Source organism: Anopheles arabiensis, chromosome 2 (genome assembly GCF_016920715.1).
Source record: "Anopheles arabiensis isolate DONGOLA chromosome 2, AaraD3, whole genome shotgun sequence".
In the NCBI taxonomy this organism is placed as follows: domain Eukaryota; kingdom Metazoa; phylum Arthropoda; class Insecta; order Diptera; family Culicidae; genus Anopheles; species Anopheles arabiensis.
In genome coordinates, this window is record NC_053517.1 from 102,086,266 (window position 1) to 102,098,773 (window position 12,508).

Below are 12,508 nucleotides of genomic sequence, written 5' to 3' on the forward strand. Positions count from 1 at the left end.
TGAAAATGAGAAGAAAAACAGAATCGAAGGGAAAAGCGTTCACTCAACTCCGGTGGCCATTATCAAGGCCAAATTCGGATGAAGGTTACAAAAAAATGGGGGGAAATCGGTTGGAGCACCCGGTCCAAAGCAGAAAGGAGTCAAGCGGTCGGTAGTTTTATTTTCGGCAGCACGGCAAACCTTAAACACGTGCGTATGTATGGGGTGGAAAAAAGGGATTTTTTCTTCCGGCCCGTACGTAGAGGCACGCCGACTTAAAGGTCGTGTTCATATCGTGTTGGGTCGCAGGGGTTGAGGGTTTTGGTGGGTTAAAAATAGCCGGGAGAAGAAGCAGAATCAAAACCCCTTTTGCTGGCATTGCCCAGCACTGGGGAGTTGCAATGCACGCCCCAGACACACACACATTGGGTTGTGTATTGTGTGTAGAATGTGTTCAGTTTGTTTGGATAGAGTTCCAACGGGAGTAGAAGTCGTGTGTTGGCGCAAGAGAGTTGACTTTGGGTTTGCGGAATTCTGCAAATTTGAGGCTAAATTTAAGTTAAAATTTAAGTCTGAGGTTGTCAATTAGTACAGCAAACAAGAATACCTTCAATATGGGTAATTAAGCATAAAATAAAGTGCAAATTTAATCCAAAAACACTTGAATATGAGCGCCCGTTCACATCACATGGTGCACCAACGAAACGCAACAGCATACGCAGTCCAGCGGCGTCAAAACCTCTCCATCCGAGCCTAAGCCAGCAAGATCTTATGTCACCAGAAACAGATTGGGAAACACCGTACCGTCTCTTTCCAATGGTACAGACAAACAAAAAACCTTCAACTGTATCAGAAATGGGCTCTCTCAGCATAAAACACCCTTACACTATATGTGTGGGCGCCTTCGAGGCAAAGGAAGCGTCGTGCGCACCGGAAATGTGTGGGATTGCTCGTGTGGCGTAAAGAAACGATCCCAAGCCGCTCTCAGTAGGCACACACATTCGAACCTGTTGCTGCTGCTGCTGCTGCTGGTGATGCCGTGTCATTGCACGTGAGGCCCCTTGGTGGTGCAAGCATCATCACAAACAAACGCGATCGCACGCAACAGAAACCCGCGTGGTTGCTACAAACGCGTGCGCGATCACGCACGGCAAAGCACACCTTTTGAGACGGGACCGATGGGTGAAGGTCGTCCACTAGCACACACACACACACACACACACACACAAAGACACCCCGCACGCAGTCGTCGACGTCATCGATAATCGGTCCGTGATCGTGACGCAGGGTGTGACACTTTTGCATCGAGAGCTCCCCGTGCGTGAATCGCTCACAAGTCCCCGCACTGTCACATGTGCGAATCGTGTAGAGAATTTGAATGAACCTTTTTTTTTGCTCAACAAATAGTAACACTTTTTAATGCTTTCACTGTAATGATCTTCAGCAAACAAATGCGTAAACTCGATCGCGCGTAAGCAGAGTCGCGGTTTTTGGTACGATCGTTCCCGTACACGCGCGCGCGCGTGCTCTTCGACACCGACCGAAACGTTCTGGCCGGGCGCCGCAAAAACGGCAAACGGCGAGCTCTCTCTACACACGATCGACCAAACCCAGCGCAGGGCAGAATGTGTTGCCGAAGCGTTTGTTGTGTAGTATATGGCCACACTAGTGTCTGTGCTGTTGGTGGTGGTTGTCGTTTCCCTTTCCTCTTCGCACGCGCGCTTGACGATGATTGACGATCGATCAAAGGAAGCGAAGAAAGAGGCAAGCAAATAGTACTACACAGACACACACGCATGCACATTGCACATGCATAAGGGATCGATTTTATCTACAGAGCCACTGCACACAGCATACCGTGTCCCAACCTCGGGCTGAACGTGATCTACACGAAGGGCGCACGTGTGCGAATGTGGCGCGTTGTAGTGCGCGAGAAAGTAGTGGCCCGCGCGCGTGCAACAAAAGAACAAGGCAGAATATAGAGTGCATCGCGGGGGTACAAGATGCACTACAAAAGCGCATAAAAAATCTATTTAAAAAAAACGGGACAAAATGTTCACAATTGGCGATCGCATTTGTTCGTGTCTTCAACACTTTGTTGAACGGCATTTATCAAACGCGCGGGACTAAATTAATATTAAATTTGTCATGACGGACCACCCAATACCCGACCCGGCCGATGATATATGGCCGATGAGCGTGTGGCCAGCGCGTGTTAGAAGCAGGTTGATTGAATTTCCTTTGACCGGAGGATGCCGCTGCACCAATTGAGAGGATCGTTTGCAGTTGTGCATCGTTTAGTTGGGAAAGAATGCATATAAGAAGATGCAGCGATACTGGCGGTTCTTTGTAGGGGATATGGAGGGTTAGAATTGCATTTTAGTAGACAAATTACGTTATGCGAAATAACTATTTTGAATTTTGAATTTTCTATTTGAAATGAAAACCAAGTCTCCTGGGAGATCGAAGCGGGCATATGATATCGTAAAAGGCGTCAATTCGATAAGTCAATTTTAGATTTTATCCTTTTTTTGTTTAAATTAGTACGAAATGCATGAAGTAACATTTTTTTTTGCAGAAATTGTCATCATTTGACTTCAATACTGCCGAAAAGGAGGAGCTTGGATCGTTTTTTTTTAATTAAACCGATCACGCAAACGAGTTCAACCACTTAATACATTTTATGGAAGCCTCTTAAGCTGTCTTTACAGTCTTTAGAGAGTAAACATTACAAAAAAACCCGATTTGTTTGCTTACAGGGTTTTTCAGAGATCTAATGGGGTTTCTGTGGGCTCATTAGAAATTGTTACTGGATTTGTTCTTTATTTTGCCATATTGGAAAAAGGATACTAATGCCCAACTCATAAGGGTCATTTCCAATTAGAAAGAGTCAAGAAAGTGTCTCACAACTATGAGAACCCCTAAAAACTCCTGAAGCGTTTAAAATGGTTCTAAAACATTCTAACTAACCCCCTCTCCCCCCCCCCCCACTTGCTGCCTTCAATTCGTGACAATAAAAACCTAATTTTTCACACTGGAAGCACAGTATGAGGCCATGCTATTATTTAAACGACCGTAAACCACATAAAAGCACGCACAACAAACGCACATAGAAAAGTGTCACATTGAACTGGAGCAATTTGTTTAAATTACACACCCCCTGGCAAAGGTTACCAGTCATACACATAGGGAGTGGGAGGAAAACATGTGTGTTTGGAAAGTATCGAAAGACTCGCCACATCCCCTTTGGATGTAGAAGAGGGGTTGGTTTATGATCCTCTACAACCTAACAGTAGTGACCATTCCAGAGGAAAGAAAAAAAACGGGGGAAGGAAAGGGATGAAAACTATGCATTCCTCATCCATCGCTAGCAGGGCCATAAATATGCATTAGACAGGCGGTTGTGCTAAATTAGTGCCGCCACATGGAAACCACCATGGGGGACACGAGAACTATGACGAATTGATAATTATTATGCTGAGTGTTCCCCGGTGCCGATGCTCTCACTACACACTACATTTCTGCGTGTATTTTTTTTTTGTGTGTTATTTCTGCCCCGAATGCATCACGCACTGGAAGCCCCCTCCCCCTACGATGTAACGCATTTACATTTTAATTGCAGTGGCGATCGCGATCGCGAAACATCGATCGGGCTTGCAGAGTATTTTGTTGCCCGAAGTGTAATCAAGTGTAAAGGGATCTTTCACACGATGGTGATTACGATATTACGCGAAGGTGACAGAAATGAAATTGATCGATTGTCAATCGCGCACCGATCGAACGGGGTTGCTCTGGTGGGGGTTTTTTAACAGTGCACACGACATAATAGCATGGCCACCCTGCCGCTGATGACTTATTGGTTTGACAGATTGATTGCGAGCCCACGTGGAAGGTCGGGGTAGGTTTGTGCGTTACCTTGGCGACGAAGGGACACAGGTCTTTTGTTGGTTTAAATTATAGCGATGAGAATTGGAGTTGTTAAATTAAAAGAATATTGTAGAAAGGATTTTTAAATTCATTTCTTCGTCTACCCAATATCACTACACCAACACTTACTGAAGTGCATTGAAGCTCGTTTTTGCCAACCACATTGTCACCTAATTTGTGTGCCGAAAAAATGAGGCTACTGCACAGGCCCGGCCCGCCCGTACAGCCGCCAATGGCTGGAAACGAGGTCAAAGTTAAATTTAACTCCAATGTTGCCTTTGCGGGGAATGCGCGGCCAATGCAACCAGCCAGCCAATTGGTAAAATTTCCTGTGCAGACCGGTTTTTCTTCTGTTGAGTGATTTTCTGTTTGTTTGTTTTCTTAAAGCATACAATTGTTGGCAACAGCCAGCAAAAAGGAAAACACGAACCCGATCATCATGCCTCGGCTTTACTATAATGTTTACGATATGGCGCGGCGGGGCTTTGCTTCCGGGGAACGTAGCGACAGGTTTTTTTTTTTTTGGGACGTTTCACAAGCAAGCAGACCGAGCCTAATGGGTTTGGTTTTTAGGTCATTATCAAAATCATTCAATTATTTGTTTGTTTTCATTTTTTGCTTGCAAATTCATTTTCATTGACGGTTTTGTGCATTATTGTGGGTTTTTAATTTGGAGTGTTTGGAGGGAACGAAACGAACGGAAAAACACTCAACCGGCAAACCATTCGATCAAAGCACTCACGAACAGAAGAGGCACTCACGACTGTTGTGTTTTTGTAGTGCTTTGGGGCCCTCCTCTCTCATCTCCCATATGGTCTAGTGGCTAGGATATCTGGCTTTCACCCAGAAGGCCCGGGTTCGATTCCCGGTATGGGAACATGATTCCTTCTTTTTTTATCATTAAAACTGCCTTCTGATATGTTTTTTTACTCAATACTTCTTTTGGAGTTTAACTCTAACACCACTTTTACGTAAAAATTTAATAAAATAAAGAACTGTTTCTTGTCATCATGCGCATGGGACAGGGAAGCTGCTCACTCGCTAGGTTTACATTTTGTACAATCACTGTTCAATTTATGTATATATTTTCCATTGTGTGTATATATGTGTTCTGATACATACGAGAGTTGCATTCGCTGCGTTTCCTGCCCACCACGGACTGCATGCATTTTGTGTATGCTTGTTTTTGTTATGTTTGTTTTTATGTTTATTGTGTGATTGTGTGCATCTTTTTGCTTCATCATTTTTCCAATGTTTCGTGTTTTTGTTGTTGCTTGAAATTTCCCTTCTTTTTCCTTTAATTCATTTCTCTCTTACACACACACACACACACACACACACTTTCTCACTATCACTATTTCTCACTATACAAGTATATATACACACACACACTGATCCTGGTGTTCCGAGATGCGAGAAGACAAATATGTGTGTTTGTGTCTGTTGTGGTCTGGGATTCTGTCCGTGTGGGTGTGTTATGCATCCAATTCATCCTTTTCCTCCTTTCAATGGGTCCTTTTGCGCCCCAAATGGCGCAAATGCACAATGGGGATTATTTCCACATTTTCTTTTGCAGCTTTTGTTTGTGACTGCTTCTCGTTCCTCTTTTCCATTCAATTTTACAAATCTGAGCGTATAAAATTGCCTTTTCCTAACAGCCTTCTTCTTCTTCTTTTAGCCATTCGCTTTTGAATCGTTTTTTTCTCATTCGTTTTATTCATGTGCCGTTTCAAATTAGCTTTTTGTGTTGTGAACTTTTCCTTTTTTTTACTTTTTCACTTTTTACAGAGGTCTCGGGTGCAGTGTGGACAAATATGCGTTGTTTCATTCTTTTCGGTTTGCTTCTTCTTCTAATCGCTTTGTTGCTACAGTTGTTTTTATATTCCAATACATAATGACCAACAATCACAATTTGTTATTTACACAGGTCAGAGCGAGAGTGTTGTCTTTTTTTACCACTTTTTTTTATCAAATACTATATTCAAAGCCAATCTACCACACACCATGTTTCCATTACAGTTTCCCTAAAAAAACCAAAAGGACACACAAACAAATGGAGTGGAAGATTTCTGAAACTCATCCATTGGGGAGGTTTGGTTGCTTGTTTAGGTAAATGATGCTGCGGGGGGGCAACGAATCACCACCACCACCGCTTGGCCCTTCGCGATCACGCGATCAAGATCGGTTTACTGTCGGTTAATTGGGGTTTTTTTTACATTTGCTTATAATTATTGCCTCACACTCACACACATACTAATACAATGGTTCGATTATAATGCACTACACCTTTAACACCTGTGTAAACCTTGTTTGTGGCTGGATGCGCGCTGTTGGCTTTGGTTGTTTTCTGAAACCGAAAGTGTTCCTTGTTTTGCTTCCATTTTCTCCTTTCTTGCAGTTGTGTGTGTATTGTGTTTCCTGCGTTTGTATTTTTGTTTGAAACGGGTTTCACGGTTTTTTTTTAAATGAACGAGTTACTCATAAGTTGTACGTTTAAATCTTTAAGGAATGTATACTATATACTCCTGTTATGCTGTCCGTTCTATAGAGTTTATCGAGTCGAAGAGGTGGCAGTCGGGTTATACATAGTTCTGTTGGATAGATTGTTCATCTGCTGGCTTGCGGTAGAGAAAAAGAAACGTAACACTTTCGAGCCAGTTTTGTTTACGCTTTCAGTATGCCGTATGATGGCATTAACACGTTGCGAGCTGCGACAAGCTCAAGCGAAATCTCTAGCAGGAAGATTAAAGGGAGAGTGTGTGTGTGTGTGTACAAGAGTTCGTCTGAACTGAGATTAATGCCAATACAGCAACACACTAGTAGGAGTAGTAGTAGTAGTAGTAGGTGGCTCCGATTACAAAAAAGGGGGAGCCGTTTATGCGGCAGGGACTGTATTGTAATCGGATCGAAACGTTCCCGGCATGCTATATAGTAAGCCTTTCTTCGTTTGTGTTTGATCCATTTTTTTCTCACTACAATAATATTATTAGCACACTAACCCACACACACACACAGACACACGCAAAGGATTCTGTTACATTGGCTGCGTGTGTGTGTGCGTGCAGAGTGCAACAAACAATTGTATATGATTTTACTGTTGCTGCCGCGCTACCTCGCTGTTTTCGTGTACATCTATCGCGCAATCAAACAAACGCTAAATATCATATCACACAAGCAGACAATGTTTTCCTTATAATGTTTTCTTGTTCAATGTTTCTTGTTTCACAAACACACAAACACACACACACTCTCGAAAATGGTTACTAACTGTGTTACGATATTCCCTTTAAATGTACGTCTCGTTGTGTGTTTCTCCCTGGCTAGCTAGCCCTAGTGTGTGTCTTTCCTTCTTCTTTTTTTTCTCACTTAAACTTTAATTATTGTATGTTTCTATAGCCTGGCTTGTGCTACAATTATAGGGACAATGCGTAACACACGGAGAGTTTTGTGGATCATTCTAGAGCTTTTCCACCTGCCAAAATGCATTTTCTTCCAGTACAACGAAGATGAGTGTGTGTGGGTAGGGTTGGTATTCCATTATGCTTGCTTGACGGTCTGTGTAAATGTGAGTCCACCTGCCATACCCTCTTCTGATACTATATCAAAACGTCTCACCCTCCTGTGGGAAGAAGTGTTCGATCCAATTGTTTTGTTAATATTATTCATTATCGTTCTTTTCCCCCAAAAAGGTAAGGTGTTTCTCTCCTCGTCCATCGCTGCTCCTTCCACTGAGGTGTAGCGCGTCGACACGAAGACTTCTTAAAATGGCCTGCATTTAGAAGCTGTGCGCTTGTGTCTTTATCCATATACAGTTGATTAATGACACGGAAAACTACACTTAAGCCCTACCACACACACACACACACACATTCACAACAACTTGCACATGCATTGCTCTTGGGTGAGGGATTATACTGGCAGGGATTGTTTTGTGCTGTTTTTGCAATAATAATCGTATAGACACGCATTATTCCAGTACACAGTGCACAAACGAAACCATTGCTACAGTGCACACCTTGAGAGAAATGTTATTATGTTTCTCATAGCTTTTTTTCGCAGCAGGTGCACCCTATCGCCTAACTGCATAAGTGTGTGTGTTTTACGAGCGTTTTTCCTTTACACACAGACACAACATATTCTTAGTAGTACGAGCATTGATACCATTCGCCCTTCTTCAATACACAGTATCCTCAAACACTGCCAATTTGCTGCTCTCTACAATCTTCACAAATGTAATTGTTGCTACTACTTGCACTTTAAAGCGTAATGCACGGGGCGTGCTTGTTTCCGTATGTGAGTATAGTGTTGTGCTGCGACCGTTTTTCCTTCGCACGATGCATTAAACCAGCTTTTTCCTCCTTTCTGCCTGCAAATCTGCACTCATCATCACTTTGTCCGTGTTTGGCCTGGCGAAGAACGTCTGCAACGTTTGATTTGTTGGGAGGGAACACACAGTGTGTGTTCAACATAAAATTGAAAGGAAAGGAAAGAAAATAGTGAGCAAATATAAATTTAAAGTAAACATGAAAACTGAAGGAAGCATTGAAAAGGCGTACCAGGAATGTTAACTCCACCAGGAAGAGCAACACAAAACACCGAAAAGCGCTAAAACGTAAAATATGAAAGAAACCGTTTCAGGAAAGAGCCACCGTCGTCATCATGAATCGTAAGAGTGGGAAACAATAATAAACTAAAAATAAAGTTGAAAAGAACAACTAAAAGAAAGGAACCAAATGAATTGTTTTTGCTTTCGTCTATTTGTTTTCCTATGTATGTGTCTCGCTTTCTCTCTCTCTCTCTCAGTGTTTCTCTTCCTCTCTTTCTTTGCTTTCTCTCTGTTTCTTCTTTGCTTACTCGCATTTATCTATCTCTTTTTCTGTTATATTGGGGACTTGTATGTTTGCAATCAAAAAAATTGTCTCAACCACAACTCGATCCCTTATCAAATATACACATGCTTAAAACCTACTGGTGGCGCGCATCCGACCTCATTCTCATGTAAGTGTGTGTGGTGTGTGTGTGACTTTCTATTTGAGTTTTTCTTGCTTGGCGCTAATTTATACTGCTAAACTAGATGCTTATACCACTCCTTCACACCTAATCGTTTTCCCGATACGGCCCTACCGGTCCTGTCGCTCAGTGGCGTGTTTCGTTGGAGGAAGAGAGCAAACAATCGATGTTGTTTCTCAGTGTGTGTGTGTGTGCTTCTCCGTCAGTTCGCTTCAGTCGCATAAAATGAATTAGGAATCTCCGCCACGCGTTCTTCCTGGTCAAAAACGGTACACGCGAAGGTGTTGCGTGAAATGTACTAAAATTTTAGTGAACTTTCATTGAATTAGGTACGCCAAACGCTTACGAGAAAAACACCGCGACAAGAGAACGCATTTAAATTGTCTTTAAAGTAAAGAGTTGCACGTGCAAGTGCACTTGAATGGAAAAAAAAAACTAAAATTTGATCTAATTGTACACTACACCACGGCGTGAGCACTTCTTCCTCACCATCCTTTCCTAAACCGAATTGGCAGGCAAAAACTACAGGAACCCACGGAACTGAAACCGGATATATACCGTGTTCTGAAACGTTTTGCATCATTCGCCCCCCCCCCCAAAATCTGTGCTTTTCTAGTGCCCTTTTCCATACCTTTTCCGCGCCACGTGAAAATCTTATTGCTTCTACTTAACCTTAAACACGCATAATCGTTGAACACGTTTGCTAGAGTTGTTTTTGTTTGTTTTGTTTTGTTTTAGTTTTAGTTTTGCGGTTATGCTTCTTACACTTGCTACTACTACTACCACTTTCTTGAACGCATGCACGCGCGCAGTCTCTCTCTCGTGCAGGATATTATCCTTTCTCTGCTTAGTCTCCCCCGCCTTACTTAACCCTCTGCTGGTTAAAAAGCGCACTGCTACCTGCAATCATTCAACCTTATTGTTTATCATTTTATATTGTATGCTCCTTTGTTTCTCTCCCGCTCTACCTCGCTAAGGTAGAGGGCTCTTCCACGCTCTTACTGTACAGAGATGCGCGCGTGGAGCTGAGGGTGCAGTGGTACTATAGAAACGCAACCATCATCATTATCATTCCATCCTTTCTTAACCTGCTAACGCAAAAAAAAAAAAAAACTGTACATGCCTGATGGTAGCTGTCCTATTGTAACGTTTTCCATTACTGTGAAAACCTTTTGAGCGCTTACATTGAGTGATTGCAATGCAAACGAACTCCTGCCCTGTAGAATGTGGTACATGCGTGTCTGTGGTACCCCTTCGAGAGGCTGCAGAGTGTATGCTGCAGCTGCCGTTTTTTTCCATAATCTACTATTTAAAACCGTTTTTCTTATCACTTCTTACCCAATGTACCTGCCCACCGCTCCTCCACAACTGATTCACTCTCTTAAGCAGGGTTTGCCGACGCTTGCACTTGCGTATGCGGCTGCTTTTACTACTACACCTCTCTCTTGCGCGTGTGTATTGGTAGAGTTAGGGGTTTGTTTTGGGGGGAAAATAATCTAAAAGTGTAATTGAATTAAAAAAAAACACTAATAATGAGATCTTATTGAAAGATTTGTTTCACCACGTGGGCGAGAGATGACCTTCGCTCTCTTTTTCCTCTCTTTTTGGGGGGTGGGAAGCGGCAGCAATGAAAGCTACGTTCTTTTCCTCCCCCTGACTCACAATCTATAAAGTCTTTCCCGTTTTCGCACGCCACACATACCATGGCGTTCTGTTTGGCGCGTCTTGTTTTGCTCTTCTTTTGCTAACACACACAGACACATACATCCGAAGCTTAAAATGTTTGCCCTATATGCCTTAAAAGCTAACGAAGACGCGACAGTAAAGAAACAAAAGGAGAATGGAGAATTTTCCTAAATGAAATCAATCGTATAAATCGTACCGTCTTATGCTTCCTCTTCCTCTCTTCCGCTATTTACAGGTGTTTACGGTATGTTTCGTTCGCCCACTCGCCCACTCACACACACAGGATGATGCAAACAAAGTACACGCGTAAGCTAAATTAAACTAGGCAGTCAAAAGGTTCGTCTCGATCCCGGAACAGTTCGCTTTGTGGTTCTGTGATTGTTGTGTTTGCAAGCATGGCCTGTAATCCCTCCCTGTCGGCGTTTGGAACTGGTTTTGTTTGTTTGTTTTCTTCACCTGCCCTTTAGAATGTTTGTACGGAATTGTCTTTTTTTTTTTGTTCAAGTCAAGTAACACGCGAAATGACTGATTGAAGTAATCGAAAGGATGCGTCGGCGCTATGAGCGATTAATTCTGCATACATCATCGATCGGACGTACACTGGTGTGCTTGTTACAGCGACACATTCTTCCTTCCAATTAGTCATTCTTGTTCCCAGATGGCGCTGCTTGCTACACACACACACCTGTCTGTTCTTCTGCACTCCAACTGAGCAGTGGTCCTTTAGCATAGCAGCTCCCAGCGTTTCATGAGATATGATAACCTAATCCCATGCACTAAAACACATACTAAACCGAACAAAAAATACTGTCCCCCCTTTACTTGGTTGCGCTCTGATGCTGACGGCCGTACAATAGATAGTCTGTGTGTGTGTGTATGTGTGCTTGTGTGTCTGCATGGATATTCACACGTAACATATTACCAGGGAGAGCTCTTGTTCGTGGTACGCTCTGGTAAGTGCTTGGACCCCCCCTGGACACCGATTGTCCCATAGGAATGGCAACCTTGAGGTTTTAGGGGTTATTTTCTTCTTCTAGAACCTAGAAACTGACGCCACCAAAACACAGATATGCCCCTAATGGTCGCTGCTCCTGATACAATCTTGCAAAGAGTCGATTTGTGTTGGTTTGTTCGGGGGGGTGGGGTGGTCGATTCTCGGTTGCATTTACATCGCTCCATTTTAGGCGGCCATTGCTTCATTATGTCATTCCCACTGGTGCGGCGATGGTGGCAGTTCTGATGGATGGGCTACGGTTGAGCTACGGTTTTTTGCACACACACACACACACACAGGTTAGATGATGAGCGGATGCGCGGGAGGTACATGAAAGTAGGGAGAGAGAGAAAAGAAAAAAACAAACGCAAATCAGTTTCAGTGCAGATATGCAAAAGTGGTTGGGAAATGATAATAATGCTATATTTCAGTTTGATGCTTAAATGGCTTAACAGGAAGAGAAATAATACAATTAGTAAGGCGCACGCATGCCAATATAAAACAATCAAACAAGGAACATACTAACGATGGGTGAGACCAGTACGGAAGTTAGATGCAATGTTCGTTTAGTTTCCTTTAGTTTTAGGAGATAAGTATGTTTGGTAATTTTTTGGCTGAATTTGAGCTCGTTTAGTAACGGTTTTAGGCTAAACGATCAAGATGCAGTTAACGTTCACGCTAGCGATACACGATTATGATACTGCAGTGTGCAAACGGGAAACTTAAATACCATCACAAACAAATGCATGCTTTTCTTTGTTTCCTCATTTGTTTTGTTTTATTCGGTGGCATTGCTGCAGAGTAGTAAACGCGGAAAGTAAATACAGTCAATTGAAATGCAAATTCACAAGACGCAAGCACAGTAGGGAGGGGAACAGATGGGTCAAAAGGAAACTGTTACGAGAGGGAAGA

At 42.9% G+C, this 12,508-nt stretch overlaps 1 protein-coding gene and 1 non-coding gene across 8 annotated transcripts in view; one reads left to right on the forward strand and one right to left on the reverse strand.

The window, feature by feature from the left end:
* Window positions 1-4,711: 4,711 nt before the first annotated feature.
* On the forward strand, window positions 4,712-4,783 carry Trnae-uuc. Its single transcript has one exon. It is a non-coding gene; the product is annotated as a tRNA-Glu (tRNA).
* Window positions 4,784-4,952: 169 nt separating this feature from the next.
* The window catches only part of LOC120900015 (serine/threonine-protein kinase NLK), a 76,821-nt gene continuing 69,265 nt past the window's right edge, over window positions 4,953-12,508 (reverse strand). For 6 of the 7 annotated variants that reach the window (XM_040306515.1, XM_040306489.1, XM_040306540.1 and 3 more), the window contains one exon: window positions 4,953-11,861. In XM_040306515.1, coding sequence (XP_040162449.1) covers window positions 11,807-11,861 — 55 coding nt within the window. In that variant the 3' untranslated portion in view covers window positions 4,953-11,806. The remainder of the gene's footprint in view (window positions 11,862-12,508) is intronic. The other variant, XM_040306523.1, reaches the window with a different exon arrangement.